The 26227-nt window shown below is 39.0% G+C and overlaps 1 protein-coding gene across 2 annotated transcripts in view; it reads left to right on the top strand.

The window, feature by feature from the left end:
- LOC113075591 (protein Dok-7-like) overlaps window positions 1-26227 on the top strand; it is a 26928-nt gene continuing 701 nt past the window's right edge. The window contains exons 1-10 of one of the 2 annotated variants that reach the window (XM_026248300.1): window positions 1-195; window positions 317-362; window positions 1843-2073; window positions 4102-4302; window positions 9480-9599; window positions 12121-12228; window positions 18671-19500; window positions 23533-23587; window positions 23951-24031; window positions 25776-25922. In XM_026248300.1, the coding sequence (XP_026104085.1) occupies window positions 142-195; window positions 317-362; window positions 1843-2073; window positions 4102-4302; window positions 9480-9599; window positions 12121-12228; window positions 18671-19500; window positions 23533-23587; window positions 23951-24031; window positions 25776-25922 (1873 nt within the window). In that variant the 5' untranslated portion in view covers window positions 1-141. Of the gene's footprint in view, window positions 227-316; window positions 363-1842; window positions 2074-4101; window positions 4303-9479; window positions 9600-12120; window positions 12229-18670; window positions 19501-23532; window positions 23588-23950; window positions 24032-25775; window positions 25923-26227 lie in introns of both variants that reach the window. The other variant, XM_026248355.1, reaches the window with a different exon arrangement.

Below are 26227 nucleotides of genomic sequence, written 5' to 3' on the forward strand. Positions count from 1 at the left end.
GTGTGTGAGTTCTGTGGGTGAAAGAGAGTCTGTGCGTGTTCCAGTGCAGGCAGTTCTCGAGGTTATTTTGAAAGTGACCCCCTCACTCACTCACAGCCGCGCACCGCGCTAACTGTCGGGACTCGGGAAGCATGACACAAGATGACGGATACGGTTATCGTAGAGGGACAGGTCAGACTTCGTGAGGGAAAAAAGGTGGTTCAAAGCAACCCAAACTACTTTTACTGTATGGCTCATTATTATTCAAAAACTCGAATCTTTGTTTGCATATACGAACAGTATTTATGTTTGTTGTTTTGTTTCCCCGCGTTAACAGTGGAAAAACAGATGGGTGATTCTTCGGAAACCTTCTCCTGTAGCAGGTAAATTCTCGGAAAACTTTTACGCAGTTGTTTAACAGTATTCAGATGATAAAAATTAATAAAATGGTTGTTTTGTTCCATTAACGTACTTTCTACTTAGCAAAGACCTGACAAAGCGCTGTCATTGTTGTTTTTCTTCTTCTCGTGACGGTATGTTAGGTAGCCATGTTAGGCATGTTATGAACGAGATTGTAATGACACTCGTTGCACGTGTCAAGATGTCACAATTCACTCTCTCTGGCTCGAGCTGTTTTTGCACTAACAGTAACAATGCAGCCTGCACTTCAAAAGTGTACTACTGTAGTACAATAAAGAGTGAGCTGTCACAAGAGCGTTCCCAGACGTTTTCACAAATGCAGTAGACAAATCTGTAGTTTTGTATGTTGCTTTCAAACTTTTTTTGGTGAATTATCTACAATCCAACAAACCAATACTATTAGATTTTTGCCATAGTGTATGTTGACCAATGCATTTTAAATGCTACACAATATATATAGGCCATTAATGCCATTATTGGACAGTGAAATCAATAACTTCATATCAGCTGCACAATAAAACACCTTACTTATTTTTTTTGTTCTTTCATTCATTATTTTGTGTTTCATAATTGTTTTACTTTTTATACTTGTTTTTCATTTTTTTTATTCAGTGTATTGTACTTTAGTGGAAGTTTCCATTTAGACAGTTTTTGTTGATAGTATAGATCGAAAGTGTTGTTCAATCAACGTTTATCTTGGTTAATAATGTTAAAATGTTTGAAATATTTTTGGTAACCCAGTCAGAACCTGAAGGTATGTGACTACATTTAAAATAAACTAAAAAAAAAATATTTTGGAATTAAAACATAGCCTTGGTCTCTCCTATGATTGTCATACACTTACATAACTTCTCTAGGTGAACTTGGCTAGCGGATAGTTCAGTTTTGGATCTCTGCGGTCTGAAGCTGTCATTGTTTAATAGGTTAGTCTCCAGTTGCTTTCATGGATCTCTGTGTCTTTTGATGTTTGTTATGACAGCTGCTTGACTCCCCGCATACTGTTTTAGAAGTCTGGTGATGTAGGGGTCTGTTCTCTTTCACAGAAGCACAAGAACTAAACATCACATTTGCAAAACAGGCAACAAGTAGGTGTTGTAGAGATGATTGTTTAACGCTGTCACACAATCAACACTAGTTTATGGAAAGAGACCGTTTATACTTCATTGCTCAGTAATTGCGTCCCAGACATCTGTTATTTTGTCAGTTGTGATTCCTGATAATTATGCAAATTATACCAACTGTTGTAAATTTGGTGCAACAGAGTAATTCATGTTTTATTTAACATGAATGGTGGTATATGTATGAACTCCACAGAGCTTTGATGATAATATGACAGTAAACATTCAGAAAACATGGTAATATCATTGTAAATTTTGATAGTAGTTGTTATTGTAAGATGCATTTCTGATGTTTTATGAATTTGTAATCTTGACTCTGTCTCAGACTGCCTGATCTTGCTGGTGTATAAGGAGCGTGGAGAGAAGAGTAAAGGACAGCGGGAGAGGAGTCAGGCCACGTTGAGGGATATCTATGGGCTGGAGGCTCTTCAGGGGTTTGATGGAGTGAATTACGTGCTCAGTCTGCTCTGCCTGAGCCAGTCTGTCATGCTGGGCTTCGACAACAAAGTGTCTCTTCTGGCCTGGGATGCTCGTATCCGCTACAGCCTTGGAGAGGGTGAGAGGAGAGGAAGAGCATGTGTGTGTGTGTGTGCACTGATCAGATGAAAATGGGCATTAGTTAAAATTCTGTCATCATTTACTCACCCTCATGCCATTCCAAGTCGGCATGCTGTTAGTTTTTTGTGGATCACAAAATAAGAGTTTATTTGAAAAATCGTATCATAGCCATCCAATGACTTTTCAAAGTGACTGGGGGCTATCAATCTCCCAAAAGGACAAAACCAACACCGCAACATTATATGTGTATGTGTATACATTTACATTTACATTTATTCATTTAGCAGACGCTTTTATCCAAAGCGGATTACAGATGAAGACAGTGGAAGCAATCAAAAACAACAAAAAGAGCAATGATATATAAGTGCCATAACAAGTCTCAGTTAGGTTAACACAGTACACGTAGCATGGGATTTTAAATAATAAAATAAATAAAAAGAAAACAGATAGACTTGAAAAAAAGAATAGAGCAAGCTAGTTAGAGGTCTTTACACACACACACACACACACACACATTTACAATTGCATAATAAATGAAAAGAAAATAGAATACAAAAAGATTAGAAAGGTAGTTAGATTTTTTTTAAAGAATAGAATTAGAATAGTGAGTGTTAAAGTTAGAGGGTCAAATAAAGATGGAAGAGATGTGTTTTAAGCCGATTCTTGAAGATGGCTAAGGACTCACTGTATACACACACGCACTTATCACAGACAGTTATTTAAATGATTCATCAACATAATTATTGCATATTCTTACACATTCATTACACTTATACGTACAGACATACACCTACACCCAGACGGCTGACTCTTTCGCTCTCACACTTACACATATGCTCTCAAGTCGTGCCCTTTGAGAAAGCAGTGCAGTTATAACTGGACCCTGTGATGTGTGATACTATATAAGATTGCTCAGAACATGCACTTGACAGAGTAACACATACTCAAAAACATAAAATGTAGTTTCCTAAACTTGGTTCAGATGACTTGAGGTTATTTCAAATGAAAGTTTTCGTTTTCATTTCCATTTATGCATCTAAAATGTTGAATGGCAATGACATAGTCTTGTTTATGACTGATGTTTCTCTGTGCTCTGCTCGTTTGGCTGCTGTTATGCTGATGATTATGAATGCATGGGTGGTTTCTGCTCTGATACCTCCTTGATTTGCAGGTCCCATGTTTGTTTGTTTATTCGTTTTGCTTCAAGCCAGTCAGAACGATGATAGATGGTGCTGATGTTTCATTCTGCTCTGTTGCTCTTATCAGTTTCCTTCTAAACTATCTGAACACACTGTTCTGTAGCAAGTGACCTCACATTAATCATGACTGATGCATCAGTGACTTTACACTGCCTAACTTTGGTTGATCGTGGATAGAGATGTGAGAGTGTGTATAGAATTGCTAAATTCTGTAATATAATACATATGAATGTGTGTATTACGTTTGACAAGGTATGCAGTGGAATAGGAGTCATGAAGTAAAAATTACATTAATTCCACTCCTGATGCAAGACATATACACACATACTGTATCATTAATTATGCCTGCTTGCAATGTATTGATTACTTGTCTCTATTGTAATAAATTGTGGTATTTCTTTCTAATGATTTGGACACCATATTCATAAATTATGACCAATAAATTATGTATTGAACTCTAAATAAATGTACTCCAAAGGTGTATCTTAAATGCCATTTCCAATTTGACTGAAATTGTGAACTCTTGGTACAAAGAAAATGTGATGAGAAGAATATTGGACTACGAGACATATAACCAAATTCCATAATATGCTTGTTTAAAAAAAAAAAAACATTATTCTACTACTCTTATTTGAAATGCAGAAATTTACTAAAACTGTAGAAAAACAAATATTTTTGTGTACAGTACGATACATTTTGGGATTTTTTTAACATACTTTCTCCTTATAGCAAGAACAGCTGTCTTGCTTTAACTGCAGTTGACATGCGCACATTTTAAGACCCTGCACTGTGATAACAAGCTCATCTTAAAGTTGTCTTTCTTTCAGTCCACAGGTTCAACGTCAATGTCCAGCCTGGTACCAGACTAGAAAGTGGCCCCGCCTCGCTGCATTTGTGCAACAACTTGCTTGTCATCGCCAGAGACCTCCCTCCAACTGTCATCGGCCAATGGAAAATGTCAGACTTGAGGCGTTATGGTGACGTTCCTAATGGATTTGTCTTTGAGGGAGGGACAAGATGTGGCTACTGTAAGTTCAAGTTATTTTTCTTTATTCAGTGCTGTTCTTTCTTTTTTTTGCTCTTTTCTTTGTTAAATCTCTAATTTAACACTTGATCTTTCTGAAATGCAAAGGGATTCTCAGAAATTATTCACTGAGAAGAAACCCATGTTGATTGAGTTGAATGTGCAGCTTGTTCTTGAACAACGTTATCTCCATTTCTGACTCTTTTTCACTTGGTTTTAGTGCTATTCCCTGCGGTGGAAGTAGCTCAGAGGTGTTTGGCAATAGTAAATGTGAGAATCAGATAACCTCACACTCAACCCGCCTCATTTTCTCGCTCACCCATACTTTTAAAATCAGTACAGATTAATTTTTGTGCACCCACACACAGATTGTGGTAATTTGTGATGTGCTCCAGTATAAGATGTTGCATTAGCACCAGTGAAATCCACCAGCTGCCTCTCTGGCAGATCCATCTGCAGCTGTTCTGTAGCTCCAGCAGCTTTAACACTATGTCTTATATGAAACTTCCTTACAGTGACAGCTGTGTCACAACAGAAAAAGTGTGTTTTATTGCAGTTATAATCAGGGTAATTAATCTGTCACTCCTAATGGTATTCAGGATGTTTGTTGGATGCTGTTTGAATGCATTGTGCAGGTAACTCAGGGCAGTTTTATGTGTTTAGACAGTGAGGCGGCATGTGAAAGGTCTCCTGCCAAGTGGAGAATCTTAAGTGGGCGGGGTGCTTATATCGGACACCAGACTCCAAACGTACCTCTCATTGCTGTAGAAGTACATTAGTACAACATAAGTCACATCTTGTTCTGCACAAAACTGCACCTACAGAATTTCACTAAAAGCCGAAAATCATAAAATTAACTGTTATCATTTAGAAAAGTTACACATTCCATGCATGTTCGTACTAATATTTCAATAATTTAAACAGTAATATTTAGTCATAATTTTATTTAAATATTTTGATATGCATCTTTAAAAACTATTATAGTTATAAATATGATGTTTTTAAATATATTGGCATATTGTATTTAAATATTGCTATATTTTATATATAAAACTAACAATATTTAAATAATAATATTTGAATGTTTTTATAAAATTAAATGTAAAAAATAAACCTACTAAATATTTATTTGAATATTATCATTAATAATGAATTAATTTATATAAATTCATATGTAAACTATGTTCAAAAAATATAATTAAAATCTGCTTTAAAACCATTACTTACACCTTATATGTTTTAAAAATGTACAAAAATCCATTAAAAAAATTAATAAATGGAAATCCACAAAATCAGACAAAGAAATGCATACTAAGACTGCCAACTTCCCATAATTATCTTGTCTGGGGCGTGTATTTGTTAGCCAGTGCGTCACTTCATTATAGTTTGGCAACCATTGACTCTGATTGCTCTCTGCCACACAGAGGTCGTGTCCCTCCCACTGCCATTAGAGTAATTCAGCAGTTGGTTGATCTGGGACAGAGTGAATTAAATAGAAAATATGGCCTTGTTGCTGTTTCTAGCAAGATTCAATGTCACAGGCCACACGCGGTGACAAAACACATTCTGGTATTGCAATTAGTGAGCGTGTCAGCTGTCTCACTTGATTCCAGAGAGTGAACGTGTGTGAGTATGTTCACTGGCTTAGTTTGTCAACAGACTTGGACAGATTGTAGATCACTGTTGTCCCTGCTGTCAGGAAGGGCATTTGTGGAACAATTTGGCTGGCATCAACAATGAAAAAACATGTCATGAGATTTAAAACAAGTTTAAACTGACAATGCAATTCTATATACAAGCTTCTGCAAGTGTTTGATCTTAACCTGATTAGAAATGTTGAACCTGAGCCATACTTTTAGTTGTACAACTTTATATACCGAATAAAAAAAAAAATCCTTAAAAACAGTGAAGTGTATTAGAAAATTCACGTTTTGGACTGGGATACAGGTTTCTTTTATTAAATACTGTTAGTATATGGCTAACTGTTAATATATATATATATATATATATATATATATATATATATATATATATATATATATATATATATATATATATATATATATATATATATATATATATATATATTCAGTCATTAACATATAACAGATACGTCATTAACAATAAAATGTAAAATATATATAGGAACTATAGCTTTACTATAAAAAGGCCTTTTTATTCTCTTGACATGTTTAATAGCCAAAGTCATGGCCACATGTCTCAAGTATTAATAGCCTGCCAGTGTGTTTATGAATTATGGAACCAAGAGCTAAGGGTGTTATGGTTATTTTTATAATGGACTGTCACTCCTATACTGCTCGCCATCTCCACAGTGAAGCTTAGGGATTTGACAGGACTATATTTACCTCCATGTCTAAGTCTCTTTCCTTATCATGTCTTACAAAGAAAAATAGTCATAAGGGATAGTTCACCCAAAAATGTAGATTGTGATGTTTATCTGCTTACCCACAGGGCATCCAAGATGTAGGTGACTTTGTTTCTTCAGTAGAACACAAATTACAAATTATGATTTTTAGCTTCAATCATTGCAGTCTCTGTCATACAATGCATGGCAAATGGTAACAGAATCTATGAGAGTACAAGTAAACATGCACAGAGAAATCCAAATTAAACCCTGCAGCTCATGACGATACATTGATGTGTAAAGACAGAAAAAGATCGGTCTGTGCAAGAAAATGAAACAGTATTTACATAGTTTTTTTTTTTCACCTCTGATTCATACAATGTCCGAACTGCAGACGTATAGGTGCATTACTGACACCTATCTCTCAAGTGGACCACTGACACTCCTAATTGAGATTGTAGATAGAATTTTGAGAGATAGGTGGCAGTAATGCACTTATAAACCTGCGATCCGCCATAATGCAAAAAGAAGAATGGCTCATGCGCTTGCTGCTGTAAAGCACATTCAAAATAGTGATAAGAAGTTCAATTCTTTTCCGCGAACCGGTTCTTTCGGATGGTTTGATTCAATAAACTGGTTGAAAAAAAAAAACGGTTCACCGGTTCTTTTATGCTCGACGCAATCAAGTCTATCAAACATTCAAATATATAAAGTCAGTAATCATAGCTTCCGTCAGTTAAAAACCTCATAATCATGAAAAGTTTACAATTAAGTTTTGCAGCAACGCACCCAAATATAGTAACAGCAATAATGTGCATACGAGGATTTAAGTCTTGAAGATATAAAGTAAATAAATTAGGTGTCATCAGCGCAGACACCATGATCCATTTACTATACATAATCCATTGACATGTATTTGTTATTAAATGAACTTACGTTTCGCCAGATTGCCTTTCATCCAGACTCGTCCGAAAGAAACGTTTTTTGGTTCAGTGTACTGATGATCCGAAAACCGATGCAACCGGTTCTTGACTCGAGAACGAGAATCGCTCTAACCGGCACGTGCTGCAGTTCAGTATAATCAGCTGCTTTAATCGTGTTCATGTTCTGTTTACTACAAACTAAATTTGTGAATGTGTCATCATTAACTATAAATACAGTACAGATATTTCATAAATCATCCCTTATTCCTATTAAACATAGTCTTTAGAGTCTTAATTATTGTCCAACTTCCCTGAAAACCCCGTTGGCATATACATAATCTACTATATACAGATTAGAAACATTCATCTTAAAAAAAAAAAAGAAAAAAAAATTGTTATTTTATCACACTTTCCGATGTTTAATACTTGAAAAATTACACGCATGCGCAGTATCATCAGTTCATCGGTTCTCAAATTGGACGCGTCCGACAGAAACGATTCTCGGTTCAGTGTACTGGTGATCCGAAAAAACAGATGCAACCGGTTCTTGACTCGAGAACGAGAACTGCTCCAGCAGTGGGCGTGTTCGTTCGTCATCTGGCTCGGCTCGGTGTTCATCTTCAGTTCGGTCTTCACAGCAGTTCAGTCAGTGTACTGTTTGAGTAAATGAATTACTCCAGGATATTGGTTTATTCTGACTCAGAGGGAGTGTCACGTTAAAAAAGTTAACAGCTTAAGTAATTTGTGGATAAATGCTTATTTGAGTCATTTCAAATGATTCAGTTCGATTTGGTGAACTGGTTCAATTGGTTCACTAAGAAGAACCGGTTAAATGGAATAATTCGTTCACGAATCGGAATCCACAATAGTTCTAACATTTCGGACATTGTGTGAATCAGAGGTAAAGTAAAAAAAAAATACTGTTTAGTTTCTTGCACAGACCGATCTTTTTCTGTCTTTACACATCAATGTATCGCCATGAGCCACATTGTTTAATTTGGATTTTTCTGTGCATGTTTTCTTTTACGCTCATAGATTCTCATTAGATTAAAAATCATCATTTGTTTTCTACTGAAGAAACAAAGTCACCTGCATCTTGGATGCCCTGTGGGTAAGCAGATAAACATCAAATTTTCATTTTTGGTTGAAGTATTCCTTTAATGCATCTTCCAGCAAATAAGATCTTTGTTACCCCACTTTTCCCATTGTAGTTGAAGCCTCAAGGCTCTTAAATAGCTTTTGTTTTTCAGTAACTTTCAGCTATGCTTTTGCCAGCACTTAATTTAGTTTGAAAGGTGTTGCAGGATTTGTAGATTCTATAGACGTTTGTATGGAGGAGGTTTGGGCACCAAAGCAGATTTTTATGCTCAATTAAATGTGCAAAAATAAACTTTACGCCCCCCACCCCTTGTTTCAAAGGGTGTACTTCTGTTTAACTTCCATTCATCTGGACAATATAATACAAAAACCTACAGTTCTACAACACACATAAACAAAAATAATCTGTATTGTTCAGAAAAAAACATATCATTCATTCTTTAGTGGTAACCTACCACTGTCTTCTATTACCCTTTACAATAAACTTTAAATGTCTGATGTATTTGTTTGTATGACTTATGAACACATACAGTTTTTCTTGGTTCCACTGTCTTGAATTGGTTTATATAATTTATTTATTTTAGATCGGTGAAATGTGAATGTTCTCATCTGCTCCGAGGAATAGCTCGATGTTCCCCCATTTGTAATAATCTTGTGGTCATTACTGAAACCAATCTTCTATTCAGTGCTATGGACAATTAATATCAATCTGAATTCGGAACGGTGCATAATGTGTTTTGATTAAAACAGGCTCCAGACATTAAGGAGCTATTTCTCTTCTCTCTGTCTCTATAGGGGCTGGTGTTTTCTTCCTAGCATGTGCAGAAGGAAAACAGATCAGTTTTTTGTTTGATTGCATCGTTCGTGGCATATCGCCAAGCAGGGGCCCGTTTGGACTGCATCCAGTCCTGCCTGGTGAGTTTATATTTTTTGGAGGTATGTTATGGAATATCTCAGTTCAGAGATTTCAAAGTTGCCATGTCCTCACTGTTGGCCTCATTAGCTTGATGTGCGTGAGCTGTCAGCTGTGTGTAAGCTCTATGTATGATTGATATGTGGTGTCAAGTTTCCCCCTCTCTTGTTATCTCTTCCAGAACACTCATGTTCTGCTCAGATTGACTGTACTGGTTTTCTGACTTCTGGTTTTATATTTGGAAAATCCCAGAGACTCTAATTTTGTTCATATAAAAATGAGAATATGAGTCGTTAAATTAGTTAATTTTATAGATTCCTCTGATCTAATCAATTTATATTTAATGTTTAAATTGGATTAGCAAAAGTAATGTAACATTTTAACAAGACAAGGCTGTTGAAACGTTTATCTATTTTGTTCTGAAAAGGCCCTTGCAGATTTTTATATCTAGCTGTAGCTGTAGCAGGAAGCTGCAGTCAGACATATTCATTAAGTTATGTGAATTAACAAGTCTTTCTTTGTTATGGAAGTCGCTTTTTGAATCTAGGAACTCAATGTCTCCATCGTGACAGAGGATAGTAATATCTATGACAGTGCATATCTTTTTAATGGAACCCAACATGACTTCCCGAATACTGAATTATTGTCCTGAAAATCAATGTAAGATTCACATTTAGTTTATTGATTGGTCCTAGATAGATTTACCATGTAAGCATAATAGTATATTAAACCTTAATGGGTTTGACATATCATTTTATAGATCAGCCCGCCATGTTGGAACATGGAGAATCGTTTAATTGAGCTGCTGAGACAGTGATATTGAGCTAAAATGATACAGTCTAGCTGGAAGTTTGTGTGCTGTCATGATTCGTGTGAACAGAAACCTGTGTAGAGCTGACATACAGTCGGTAACATGAAAGAAGGATATGGATATGAAGTGGCTTAAAGCTTTTCTGTGGTTCATAGCTAAAATTAGCACAGCTGTGGTTAAAATGACTTTCTACATAGTCAGAGAGCATGCAGGATAGTTCAAACCCTACAAAGGGTTATGCCCAGGCTGCTCCAGGGCTGTTCCTTGTAATAAATGTACTGTGTTGCTTTGAAAAAAATTACTACTCATTTACATACGCATTTACAGAGGTGATCCATTCTGTGTAGACTTCTGTTTTGACAGGAGCCCCCCACCCCCCACCCCATTACATTGACGATGTGTACCACAGCCTTTAAAATATAATTATTCAAAATTCGTAAAGATATTTTTTTTTATTTCTCTGTGGATTAAAAACAAAGACAACACAATCATTCTATGCAGAATTTAGATGATGGTGATAATAGCTTGCCTTGTAATCATGTTGAAAACTTTTCCCCCAGTACTTTCTTCCTCGATTAATTCTCCCCATTTCTGTGATTGCTGTAAGAAAGTCTAAATATATTAATTAAAAGCCTTAAAGTTTGTTTACTTCTGTGTTTATGACAACACATTCTCTGAATTCTCAGATTAATGTAATGCCACATTACAGTAATTCTCGTCTTTCCATCATACTGAGATGTGAGGGCAGTTTTTCTGGATGTCATTAATTTAGTGTATTTGATGTTTTTAAACCTTAGATATTCAGTGAAGTTGGTGCAAGAGTTTGCCAGTAATAACTTGTACAAGTCACTCTTCTGTTTCAGCTTCTCACTTTATTCGGTAATCTGCGTATGAATTTCACAGAGCAGATTGATTGTACAATGACATGCCTCTTTAAATATGCAAAAAGAAACTGCTTTCAGCTTTTTATCTTCACACTCTTAGGACTGTTCTTCTGCTGTACATGTGAAGCTGTTTCAGCTTGCAATTTTTGTTTTGCTTGTGAAATATTGATTTTTTTCAGTCTATTTGCTGCCCATAGCATTACTTGTTCATTGCACTATGTTAGACCAGCTTGAAATTGACTTTTCATGCTAATAAGATTCCAAAAGTATCTACCACTAAAACTGCAAAATCTGTGAGTCTTTATGCCTCCATATTAACTTTTCTATGCTATATTCTGCTGTTCCTTTCCTTTTGTTTTATTCTAGTTGTGTTTTTGAGACTCTTTATTTATTTTTGTTCTCCCCTGACTGATTCATTGTTTCATTCCAGTACTTTGTGTTCAGTGTCCTGATAAATCCTATTGTGAGAGGGAATGATTACCAGCCTTCTGCCTTATTCAGAAGGAGGCCTCAAAGCTTCCCGGGTGTGAGTGTGGATGCACTTGTGCATGAGTGCTTGTGCGAGAGATTATTGCTGTGTGGCAGTGTCTGTGATGTACCAGTGGAAACTGATAAATGTGGTCAGTGGCTCCAGTAATTCTGCCAGCAGAGACAGTGATACAACGGTGATGGATTATATATCTGCTCAGAGACAAATCAGTGCTGTCTGGTACATGTTTCTGTTTCGTTTGTATGTTCATGAGGATATATGATGGTGCATGAGAGTATGAATGATAAATGTTCATTGTATTGGTTTAATTAAAATTGAATGAGATTCTGTTTCCATAGACCCCAGTGCTAACCCATCATCTATAGAAGACAGGATTAGCCAGGAGACCAGTGAGCTAGAGAGACGACTCAGTATGCTGTCCATTTGTAGTCACCACAGCAGTGCAAGTAACACACCAAAATATACAAATAAATATAAACACAGGGGAGATTGTTTTATAAAAAAAAAAAGTGTATATATATATATATATATATATATATATATATATATATATATATATGTGTGTGTGTGTGTGTGTGTATATATATATATATATATATATATATATATATATAATATAATTTTGTTTTTTAAATAATGGTTCATACAAAAATAAAATAATGAAATTCTGTAATGAAATAACATCCTCCTGTTATTCTATTTTTAGTGGATCTCAAAAGAGTAATTTTTGAAGAATCTTTACATATTTCATTCCATACAGCAGCAGTTCTGTCTGTCAAGTGCCAAAAGGACCATAAAAGCACTATAAAATGATCATAAAAGCATTCACATAAAAGCCACTCAAATCCTTTGTGTGGGAAAAAAGACGGAAATTAAGGTTGTTATTTGTTATTATCATTATATGTCAGACGCCAAGGTTTTGTAAGGGATAATGTAGTCAAAGTAAAGCCCGAAACTTCATCCTGAAGGGATTTATTTGATGACTGACTGGCTTTATACTACCATTTTTATCTCTTTACCAGATAATTAAATAAGCATGCAAGAAATACCAATTTGAGTTTGAATTATTTTATCATGTAAAAATAAAGGGAGCACAAAATGGTATAAAAGACATGAAACTTACCATGGTCCAACGTATTGTTTATTCAAAAATACTTGTCCACAGAATGCTGCTATTGGCTAATCAGACAAAAGATTTCCAGAAAAACATGTAGTAATAGATGTAAAAGTCTGAACTCTCACAAGTCATGTGGCTTTAAAGGGGTGGTCTAATGCTACTATATTTCATGCATTCTGACTTCTTTACACTGCTAAAGTGTTGGATCCTCATGCTAAACATGGACAAAGTTTCACAAACTAGCCTAGTTGGACATATGACAGAGTATTTCTGTGCCAAATACAGCCCTTCTGTTACAAACACACCAGGTTTCACCTCCACTCATTCACAACGCACGCCTTCACCTGAGTACTGAGCACATCCACCTGACCCTCATCATTATCCAATCACATCTGCACCATAAATACCACACACACACACTCAGTCAGCGTTCGGTCTCGTTCGTGACAAGGTCTTACCTGTATGCTAACTCTAAGGACTAACTCTTCCTCTACTTACCTCTCTCCAGCGATTCTCCGAAGATCAAGGTCTCCAGTGTGCGTGTGTGTGGTTCACCTCCCTCCTCTGATGTCTTCACCCAGCTATCACAGATCCATTCATCACTCTACCCAACACTACCTGCTCCTCTGCTTGTGTCCTAAATAAACCTATCTTTCTGTTACTCCCGAGTAATCCGCAAGGCACAAGCATGAGCCTCACGGATTCCTTTCAAGATCTGGTCGATGCACTTTGCAGAACACTCACTGCTACACCTGCATCCCCAACACCAGCGAGCACTTCCGTCAACGATGTCAGCACTTCCTCACCTTCCGTTCACTCCTGTCCCATGGCCAGGCCGGCGCCCTACTCTGGTTCGGCGGAGGAGTGCAGTGGTTTCCTCCTTCAATGCTCGCTGGTCCTGGAGATGCAACTGCACTTATATCCAACTGAGAGAGCCAAGGTAGCCTTTGTAATTTCTCAACTGCAAGGTAAAGCACTACTGTGGGCAGATTCTATATGGACTCAAAATAACCCAGTTATCCGGTCTTATTCCAGCTTCATCGACCATTTCCGAGAAGTTTTTGGCAGACCAGCTTGGGACTCATCTATTGGTGAGAAGCTGTATAATCTCAAACCGGGAAAAATGTCTGTCAATGAATATGCCCTTCAGTGCGTCCTCCTTGTCCCATGGTGAGTGCCATTCTCCCTTCAAAATACCAAATGAAACCACTCACCACTGTTGTGACACATACTGCCACTGACATATCTCTTCCAGATTCCACCCTCGATTCTCGGTCAGCCGGCAACTTCATCTCCGGCGCCCTCTGCCGCCAACTCAGACTCGCTACCACGGCAACGCTGTCAGCCTACCAAGTCCACACTATCACCGGCAAGCCGTTGAGTAGAAGATGTGTACGTCGTAGTGTGGGTCCCAGTTCCCTCCAAACCGGACTACTCCATCATGAGGAAATCCATCTGCTGGTTCTGGAGGAATCCACCGCTGACATAATTCTAGGGCGCCCATGGTTAGAGTAGCACAATCCAGTAATCTCCTGGAAAATGGGTGAAGTCCTGAAGTGGGGCGATGCCTGTTTCAGGAGCTGCATCTCAGGTTGTCCAGTCCCACCCACACCTTCCCCTGAACCTTTTCCAGTTTGTTCTACTTCAATAGAGAGCCCAGTGGAAAACCAATCCATTTCCATCCCTACCTGCTACGCCCCCTCCAGTGACGTCTTCTGTCCCAAACGGGCTTCCAAGCTGCCTCCACACCGGCCGTGGGACTGTGCCATCGATCTGCTGCCGGGTGAACCAGTGCCTAAAGGAAGGATATACCCCCTATCCATTCCGGAGGAGAAGGCCATGGAGGAATACATCAAGGAGGCGCTGGCCCAGGGTTACATTCGTCCATCTACCTCCCCTGCTGCTTCGAGTTTCTTCTTTGTGGAGAAGAAGGACGGAGGTTTAAGACCATGTATCAACTATCGGGCTCTCAACAACATCACTGGCAAGTTCAGGTACCCACTTCCCCTCGTCCCAGCTGACTTGGAACATCTCCGTGGTGCCACTGTATTCACCAAGTTGGATCTCCGCAGCGCCTATAACCTCATCCGGATACGAGAGGGGGATGAGTGGAAAACTGCCTTCATAACCCCTGCTGGCCACTATGAATACTGCGTGATGCCGTATGGACCTGTTAACGCCCACTCCGTTTTCTAGGTCTACATTGACGATATCCTCATATACTCCTGGAGCCTGGCAGAACATCAACGCCACGTTGCAGAGGTCCTGCAATGCCTGAGGGCCTTTTAACTCTACCTCAAGGCCGAGAAGTGCTCTTTCCATCAGCCCACAGTGCAGTTCCTTGGAGACAACATCAGCAGCAGTGGCATCCGGATGTACGAGGGGAAGGTAAATGCCATCAGAGATTGGCCCATTCCTACCACCATCAAAGAACTACAATGATTCCTTGGCTTTGCCAACTTCTATAGATGGTTCATTCAAAACTTCAGTACCATCACTAGCTCTCTCACCAGTCCCCTCCGTAACAAACCCAAATCTCTCTCCTGGACCTCTGCCGCCACAGAGGCCTTCCATACCCTCAAAGAGGCCTTTACAACCACCCCACTCCTGGTACATCCCGACCCCGACCCCGACCTACCCTTTGTCGTGGAAGTCAAGACCTCAACTACCGGAGTGGGAGTGGTCCTATCTCAGCAGCAGGAGAATTTCAGTCACCTCCACCCATGCGCCTTCTTCTCCCGGAAGCTCGACCCGGCGGAGGTCAACTATGAAATCGCCAACCGGGAGCTGTTGGCCATTAAGTTGGCCTTGGAAGAATGGCGGCATTGGCTGGAGGGAGCCAAACACCCCTTTCTGGTTCTCACGGATCACAAAAACCTGGAGTATCTTCAAGTGGCCAAAAGGTTAAACCCAAGACAACCCTGCTGGGCGTTATTCTTCACCCGCTTCCACTTTACCATCTCATATCGCCCAGGGGTGAAAAACGTAAAGGCTGACGCCCTGTCCCGGTGTCACCCCCGAAGAGAATCTCGAAGAACCCGAAACCATTCTCCCTGAAAAGGTCATCGTCTACCCTATTACCTGGTCCGCTGAGACACTTCCTCCTACCGATCCTACTACGAACACCCCGCCGGGTTACCCACCGGGACATCAGTATATTCCCAGGACACGGCGCACTCCACTCATTCACTCCACTCACACATCTCTTGGAACTGGTCACCCAGGGGTCAATGAAACCCTCTCGTTGCTTAAAGAATGCTTCTGGTGGCCCAACATGGCCTCGGATGTCAGGAGGTACGTGAAAGGATGCACAAACTGCACCATATCCAAGAGCCCTCACCATCTTCCATCAGGCAAGCTCCATCCTCTGCCGATTCCCGATCGCCTGTGGTCACACCTAGGGGTAGATTTCATTACCAATCTTCCTCCTTCAGATAATAATACCTGCATTCTTGTCATAGTGGATAGATTTTCTAAATCATGTCCTCTTCTCCACCTGAAGGGTCTTCCCACGGCCATGGAAATGGCCGAGTTGTTATTTAACTATATCTTCAGGTATTTTGGCATCCCAGAGGATATCGTCTAGGACCGAGGTCCTCAGTTCATCTCCGTATGGAAGGCTTTCCACTCAATCCTAGGTGTGGCCATCAGCCTGTCCTCCGGATACTATCCCCAGTCGAATGGGCAGATGGAGAGGAAGGTCCAGGAGATTGGACGCTTCCTCCGTACCTTCTGTCACGGCCACCAGAACCTCCTGGAACCAGTTCCTTGGGTGGGCCGAGTACCAACCTCCTCTATTCCCCTGGTCAGGTGAACCCTCGGATGTCACCGGGAGAGCGAGGGGGTCTGGGACGCGGCACACCACCAACTCCAGCGGGCCTTATGCAGATGCAGAACGACAGCCGACCTTTGCCGATCTGAGGCCCCAATGTACCAACCCGGTCAGAAGATCTGGCTGTCCACCCGGGACATCCGCCTGCACCTGCCCTGCCGCAAGCTAAGTCTCAGATTCATTGGCCCATTCACCCATCCTCCAGCAGATCAATGCGGTTACTTATAAACTCCAATTACTCCCTGAGTACCGGATTCACCCCACTTTCCATGTGTCTCTCCTAAAACCTCTGTCTCTCCTTCAACAGAACCTGGAGAAACCGAAGCCCCCCCTCCACTCCTCCTAGAAGACGGGGCGGCCTATGAAGTTAGTGACATCCTGGACTCCCGGCGGCGTGGTGGACAACTTGAATATCTATTTGACTGGGATGGATATGGTCCAGAGGAACGTTCATGGGTCCCACGCAATGACATCTTGGATCCTAACTTACTCGACACCTTCCACTCCAATCATCCTGACCGACCAGCTCCCAGGGGAAGAGGCCGTGGAGAGGGGGGTACTGTTACAAACATGCCAGGTTCCACCTACACTCATTCACAACGCACGCCCTCACCTGAGTACGGAGCACATCCACCTGACCCTCATCATTATCCAATCACATCTGCACCATAAATACCACACACACACTCAGTGTCAGTGTCCGGTTTCATTCACGACAAGGTCTTACCTGTATGCTAACTCTTAAGGACTAACTCTTCCTCTACTTACCTCTCTCCAGCGATTCTCCGAAGATCAAAGTCTCCAGTGTGTGTGGTTCACCTCCCTCCTCTGACGTCTTCTCCCAGCTATCACGGATCCATTCCTCACTCTACCCAACACTACCTGCTCCTCTGCTTGTGTCCTAAATAAACCAATCTTTCTGTTACTCCTCAGCCTCCCGAGTAATCCGTAACACCTTCTGGGTTGCAATAAGTTTTGGAAAGTTTTTTTTTTTTTCACGAGTATGGCCATATAAGACATCTTAAAGGATGGAATTCCTTGTATTGGCACTTCTCCCGGAAGAGTACTTGCACACACATCAACCAGAGCAAGGGCAGCCTAACAACATGCTTTATTCGGATTACGGAAGTTGTCGGCAGCGCTGAACAGGACTTTTTAGACCACAAAATCAACAGTGTCACCAAAGAAAAAAAAAATATAAGTCAAAGTTTTTGTTCCTGTTTTTTGTCGATGTCACAGCTTTGCAGATCATCGCAAAAAAAGGTTTCTTCGTCTTGAAGTGGCACTCTGCAGATCGATCAGTGTTCGACATTAAAGTACCACAAGAGTTATTCGAAGGCATTCCGGAGCGGTCTTTTCTCTATAGCTCTCACAGTACTTTGATGCCATACACGAGCTGTATCTGTCTTTTATAAATCTGATTAAACTAAAGACTCTTCAGAGATATGAAGGTTGCACTTTATTTTACAGTACATGTACTTAGATGTACTTATAGTGTACTTGCAGTGTATTTATCTAAGAAAGTTCTGGTAATACAAGGTAACTACATGGGGTAGGGTTAGGTTTAGGGGTAGGTTCAGGGTTAGTACCTAGTTATTACATAGTTATTGTAATTACAATAATAAGTACATAGTATGTACATGAGGAACAGGACTGTAAAATAAAGTGCTACCGATATGCAATACTACTCTATAGGTACGCAAGACTAACACAAGGTTGGCAGAAATTGTGTTTGTTATGTCCACTTTAAAAGACTTAATGCACAGAAATGTGGTGCAAAGACTTAAAAAATTCTCCTTTGTGTTCCACCAAAAAATAATTTAACATTTTCATATAACTCAAAATGTAACAGTTTTTTTTTTTATCTAACTCCTGTTTTAAATGGATGTATAGCTCTAACATTTGGTAATCCCATCCTCTCTTTTTCACAATTGGTCAGCCTCCACCTTCAGTTATGGTTGCTCCTTGACAGGAGATGATCGGAGCATCTCCAGCTCCTCTGAGACCAGCCTATCTGAGAACAGCTTGGGAAGCCGCCTGGCGATATGGCCTGAGCCGGTCAGACACCCCACCCCTGTCGAACCGTCATTATCATCATCCCTGTTAGGGGTTGCGATATCTGAGAGTACAGCCTGTTCTGTCAGCACGTCCAGTGATGACCGTCTATATGGAGTGATGATGGGAGGGCTTCGTCCACCATCCAAGTATCCTCACCCTAGAGGCCTTCAAGAGGTGGGACGCCAGAGCTCAACAGACAGCGGTATTGCCACTGGAAGCCACTCTTCGTATTCTGGAAACTTCTCCTCCTACACTGGTAGTATGGATATTGGGCATGGAAAGACTGATGAGTTTGGATCCTTAACAAGCCTTCCTCAAAACTCCAATTCAAACTCTAACTCCCTTATCAACACTCCAGTACCAACAATCCCACTAATTCCTGTGCACAAACTGTGTGTGTGTCCACTCAGAGAGGCTGCTCAAATGCAGGCCACCATGTACCAGGTACCAAACCCACCTCTGCAGCATTATGACATCCCTCGCAAGCTCCTACAACGCCAATCATCCAATCAGGAACAGTTTTGGACTGCCACAAGCCATGGACAGAGGCCTGAATGTGGAGCCTTGGGACCAGATGGCATCCCTGCAGATGATAACCCCAAACAAACTGTGAAGGAGCAACTGTGGTGTGGTGAAGGAACAGCACCCACTGAAGGTTCCACCATACCACAGTTGCATCCCACCATATGTCCCGACTGTGGGGGAGGAAAGGTAACAAGATTTGTTTTTCATTGTTTTTTTGTTGTTGTTGTTCCTTGCGTCTGATCTATTTTACATTTTTCACCTGTTTCGGATGAAACACTATATTAAAATTTTTTTTTTTTCTTCTGAGTTTCTTGTATTACTTATTCAGAGCTGCTGAAAGACCCCCACAGAATCAACTGCAGTAAATAGTCCAGTGTAGTTCAGTTTCAGGAAGAAGTGTTTTTTTTTTGTGTGTGTGTGTGTGACTTAGAAAAAACATATAGTGCAAAATATGGAATATTATATAATATTTTCAGCATCATCACTCCAGTCTTCAGTCACATGAGCCTTCAGAAATCATTGTAATATGCTGATTTTGTGCTCAAAACACATTTCTTATTATTATTTTCAATGTCTGAAACAATTGTGCTACTTTATATTTTTGTGGATTATTGTGAAATAGATTTATTTTTTCAAGAATCTTTGATGAATAGAAAGTTCAAAAGAGCAGCGATTATTTGAAATAGAAATTTGACCAGACATTTGATCACAAGCGTTTCCACATTTTTGTTAGTTATGTAGAGTTGTTCAGTATGTAAAGACAATTATAGGATTGCATTAATGTCACCTCTTAAAGGACTGCGTAAACACACCTTTTCCAAAATAAAGTGGCTTTTCTTTTGTCCATTTATTCTTGAACACCTAAACTTCACCAACAAAATGAGACTTTTGCAACAGATCAGGGCCAGGTTTCCTGATAATGATTGATCTTAGCGCTTAAGAGTAATTTTATGACCATTGGTTATTGTTTCACATGCGTTTCCCAACAATGCACGTAAAGCAATCGGACGTAGCTGTGCTTTAAGTGCTACTTAGGAGTCGCTAACCGTTTGTCAAGTGCTGAAATGTCACCTTATAGAATGGCTCATAATGGCTCATGTAGTACACGATTGTTTATTGATGTTATCCTAATGCTGCATTCCAGACAGACAACTTGGATATAATAATTATAATACCATATTATATTTCAGGGTGTCCGCGGGGTTTTAAAAAGTATTAAAAAGTGATAAATCAAAATGGTCAAATTTAAGGCCATTAAAAGTGTTAAATGTGGTCTCAGAGGTATTATTTTTTTCCAAATTAGGTATTATTTTTTCCAGACTATCAGGTGTCTTATTCTGATTGAAATTCTATCTGCGTTCGTGTTAGTTCGTTTATATGGGCTTTAGCATATCTGGGCACATAATCAAAGATCTTCCGTCTCCATCTCACTGTATGTTTGATGCTGACGTCATATTCAGTGGTCGTTCGGCATCATCTCGGAACACTGCGCGCTCAACAGAAGTGGCTGGCTTACGTTTTATTTTAGACTTGCTTCAAGGCATATCTTCAACGACTGGACAACCATCGTCGTCTTCATGGACAAATGCAAGTTTTCTAATAGCTGGGTTAACGACCCAGCGTTTAAGGACTGGCTAAGGTCTGTACAGGGAATAACAGGCAGTAGTGTTGTCAAAAGACCCGGTACTTCGGTACCAAGTCGGTACTAAAAATTTTTAAATGTTTCTTTAAGGACCGGTAGTACCGAGGTCCCGTTCAAACCCGGTTCTTGAGGCATACAGCGCTATGATTTCAGCGAAGCAGAAAACGAGTACGGAATCTCAAAATCCAGTCATGTAAATGAAACTTACATTTTAATATGGACAGTCATGGAATTTGTGAAAGCATAAATTAATCAAATCAAATCTCCATATGGACCAGTATCTGTAAATGTTAAGCCGCAAAAGTTGTTTGAAACATGAATCCGTGTTCTGCGCGTCTCTGTGTGAATTAATGAATGGCAGAGACGTGCGGGTTTGTTTACTACATAGACTGAAGCGCATGACGCTTGCATTAATTTCAGCATCTGTTGTCTTCTCCTGTCAAAATAATGGAGTTCATTTAGAATTATTCATATTCATTTTCGAAAAAGCAGAAGACATACCGGTTTCTCCGGTAGTGGGCGGAGCTAATGCGCAAATAGCAATTTCAAAATGACAAATATGCATTCATTAGGCCTAAAAGAAAATGTTTACATAAGGGCATTGTGCTAGAAATATTACTATTATTTAGTAAAACGTATGTGATACTGCTAGTTCTGTTGCAAAAAAATAAAAAAACTTTATTTAAAAAAAAAAAAAATCTCAATATTTCTTCCATGTTTTAATTTTAATAGCAAATCCCCTTTATTTACCAAACATAAAATGTGTTTAAATTTGATAAATTAAAAGACAAATTAAATTTGGGTGAAACTTGTTTACTGTTTTTCATAATTATATAACTTGTAGAAAAACTTTAAACACAATTCTAAATAAGTATAAAGAATGGCATTGGTTTTATTTTTAGTGCTAAAAAGTTATTTTTTTTTTAATTAGCAAATTTTTGTGTTTTGCTTTGGTACCGAAATTGGTACAGAGAACCGTGGATTTTCACTGGTATCGGTACCGAATACTGAAATATTGGTACCGTGACAACACTAACAGGCAGGCTTATTGTTCGGTCTATCCATTTTGTCCATTGCACATTTTATGGTATTTGTTTTATTTTTATTTACTAAGTGAAATAAATGTGCAATATGCTGTCAACATCAGTCTCAAAATCTATTATTTTTTGTATGTTATATATGTCAAAATCTGTGTAAATAATAGAAAGGTCGCTGATTAACACTTGCAATTCAGTGTCGTGATGGTTTTAAAAAATATTCTGAAGGTAGTGAAAAAGGTATTAAAAAGTAGTAAATTTAACTTAATGATTGCTGTATATACCCTGATTATATATACTTTACATAATAATATATAATATACTTTATATACTTATATAGGTAATATATGTTAGCCTGAATGCACTGTAAGTCGCTTTGAATAAAAGCGTCTGCTAAATGCATACATTTATTTAAATTAATTAATTTATATACAGTATAGAGAGAGACAGTGAGACGTTATTTCCATGTCCAATACATAGCTGGTTTTCATGCACTTCAGCAAGTCATTGACATATTTTACCCCCCAGTCTTTGAAACATTTTCTACATTACTTCTATTATTTTTTTTCAGTCATTTAATTTAAATGTGTATTTACAATTTTCCCTGCCCTTTTTAATAAATTCATTTATAAATTAATAAAAAATAAAATAAATAAAACAAGTTATAAAGTGTACAATAAATCACAATCAAATCCTTATATTATAATCACATTGCACTTGAATCAAGTTAAAGGTGTAATCTGTCGATTGTCCTTCAGGTGATCAGATAAATCTGTCTTATTACGATGGACTTAGGGCTTAATGATTACTCCAGAGCACTCATAGATCTACGATGATTTTCAAGTGCTACTTAAGTTACGATGCTTTTGGGAAACAGACAGTAATATTAAGATCAGTCATACAATCGTTTTTACGAACTTCTTAGGCTTACGAAGCTTTTGGGAAACTCAGCCCAGGGCAGTGTTGAATGAGCAGTTTTCAGTTTATTTTCTTTTTTTCGTTATGCACTCCTCTAATCAGCGAATCCAGCGTTCCAGCACAAATCCAAAGACTGTTCCAGCCGTCTGTGTCTCTGGATCATGCTCAGCCATCACGTTGATGCATCAGTAGGGAGGCACAACCAGTTTGCAGAATGAATTTAAATGTGTTTGTCATCTCACCACATGCTCCGGGTTGAGCTACAAAAACAGCCTGCTTTGACCAAACAGCAAACAAAAAATCCTACCGTTTTCCTATTCAGGGCAATCAATATTTTGCACAGGCTTGTGTTGGGTGTTGGTGTAGTCAGTCAATGCTAGCTGTAAAATGTAATTTAAAGAAGTAAAAACAGCAACAGCTGAAGTGGTGAGAAATATGCTGGAGAAAAATATTTCTTATATATTTCCACAAATTTTTGGTTCAACAGTGACTTTGAAATATTTTTGTCATGTACAGAAGCAGCAGAAATGGCTGGCTTTGCCAATTAAAGAAAATAAATACTGCATTAAACAAGTTTGCTGCTGCTTTGGGATTTCCACATTTCTTTCGTGTTTGTTGTAGGTGGAGCAGAGGAGCAGGTGTGAGACGAGAAGCAGTTCTGAAGAGCAAACTAACGGTGAGCATTATACATTTATCTGGTTTTAAAATAATATTGACGTTAAAGGCCTCCGAGGACACTGTCCTTCAGTCAGTTAACAATACATGGATTTCATTTCATGCCTCTCTCATCCCTGAGTACATAAAGCTTTCAACCAGATCTCTGTGTCTGTATCGACTGATAAAGTGATTCTAGTCTCAGCATTGTCACGTTCTAGCTAAACATAGTAACCATGAGGAGAAATTGTGATGCTTTGTCACTGGATATCTTATGCTTGTGTGTGCAATATACCAAGTCCAATTGTTTTTCTGCTGATTAAGAATTTAATGATTTGGAGCGTATATGAAGCTCTTCATTCATTTTTTTGTTTATCCTGCTCAGCTGAACCAAAAGGCAAATATGTGCAGAGGGCATACATGACTGATTCATCCAGGTGGCCACAGTTCAGAGCTGGAGATTACGGTAATAGATACAGTATTGTTCAAAATAATAGCAGTACAATGTGACTAACCAGAATAATCAAGGTTTTTAGTATATTTTTTATTGCTACGTGGCAAACAAGTTACCAGTAGGTTCAGTAGATTGTCAGAAAACAAACAAGACCCAGCATTCATGATATGCACGCTCTTAAGGCTGTGCAATTGGGCAATTAGTTGAAAGGGGTGTGTTCAAAAAAATAGCAGTGTCTACCTTTGACTGTACAAACTCAAAACTATTTTGTACAAACATTTTTTTTTTCTGGGATTTAGCAATCCTGTGAATCACTAAACTAATATTTAGTTGTATGACCACAGTTTTTTCAAACTGCTTGACATCTGTGTGGCATGGAGTCAACCAACTTGTGGCACCTCTCAGCTGTTATTCCACTCCATGATTCTTTAACAACATTCCACAATTCATTCACATTTCTTGGTTTTGCTTCAGAAACAGCATTTTTGATATCACCCCACAAGTTCTCAATTGGATTAAGGTCTGGAGATTGGGCTGGCCACTCCATAACATTAATTTTGTTGGTTTGGAACCAAGACTTTGCCCGTTTACTAGTGTGTTTTGGGTCATTGTCTTGTTGAAACAACCATTTCAAGGGCATGTCCTCTTCAGCATAGGGCAACATGACCTCTTCAAGTATTTTAACATATGCAAACTGATCCATGATCCCTGGTATGCGATAAATAGGCCCAACACCATAGTAGGAGAAACATGCCCATATCATGATGCTTGCACCTCCATGCTTCACTGTCTTCACTGTGTACTGTGGCTTGAATTCAGAGTTTGGGGGTCGTCTCACAAACTGCCTGTGGCCCTTGGACCAAAAAAGAACAATTTTACTCTCATCAGTCCGCAAAATGTTCCTCCATTTCTCTTTAGGCCAGTTGATGTGTTCTTTGGCAAATTGTAACCTCTTCTGCACATGCCTTTTTTTTAACAGAGGGACTTTGCGGGGGATTCTTGAAAATAGATTAGCTTCACACAGACGTCTTCTAACTGTCACAGTACTTACAGGTAACTCCAGACTGTCTTTGATCATCCTGGAGGTGATCATTGGCTGAGCCTTTGCCATTCTGGTTATTCTTCTATCCATTTTGATGGTTGTCTTCCGTTTTCTTCCACATCTCTCTGGTTTTGCTCTCCATTTTAAGGCATTGGAGATCATTTTAGCTGAACAGCCTATCATTTTTTGCACCTCTTTATAGGTTTTCCCCTCTCTAATCAACTTTTTAATCAAAGTACGCTGTTCTTCTGAACAATGTCTTGAACGACCCATTTACCTCAGCTTTCAAATGCATGTTCAACAAGTGTTGGCTTCATCCTTAAATAGGGGCCACCTGATTCACACCTGTTTCTTCACAAAATTTATGACCTCAGTGATTGAATGCCACACTGCTATTTTTTTGAACACACCCCTTTCAACTAATTCAACTAATTGCCCAATTGCACAGCCTTAAGAGCGTGCATATCATGAATGCTGGGTCTCATTTGTTTTCTGAGAATCTACTGAACCTACTGGTAACTTGTTTGCCACGTAGCAATAAAAAAATATACGAAAAACCTTGATTATTCTGGTTAGTCACATTGTACTGCTATTATTTTGAACTATACTGTATGCCCCTACTTATACAGTATATCACCATCTGATGGCTGCATTTCATTCACTCGGTTTCATTGGTAACTGCGCATAAATTGGGTTTGTGTTATGGTCTTGCAGGAGAGACTGGACTGACAGTCATTGACAAACTTCAAGGTGATTCTGTTAACTACATAAATATCCCCATCAGTCCTATGTCTAAAGGCCAGCTGCACTACATGGAACTGGATCTGCAGGACCTTCCAGAGTCAAGTCACACTGGCAGAGGTACACTGTGTTCTTCTCATATTCAGACACCAGATATAATTTTTGATATTTTTTTTTTTACTAGTGGGTGCAGGATTATACCCAAAAATTCTTCATACATGGGACTACCAGTAAAATTGATAAAAAAATTTGGGACCAAAAATTATTCAGACACTTTGACCGGACCATGTTTTATGTGCAAGGACTTGCACTGATTTGTTCATTGACATAAATACAAGGCCATCCTTAAGAGAAGGACCCTGTGGCAAATGAACGGAACTTGCACATTTGAAAAAATAATTTCTTAATATTAATATATGTTTATT

This window comes from Carassius auratus, chromosome 1 (assembly GCF_003368295.1).
Source record: "Carassius auratus strain Wakin chromosome 1, ASM336829v1, whole genome shotgun sequence".
Taxonomy (NCBI): Eukaryota; Metazoa; Chordata; class Actinopteri; order Cypriniformes; family Cyprinidae; genus Carassius; species Carassius auratus.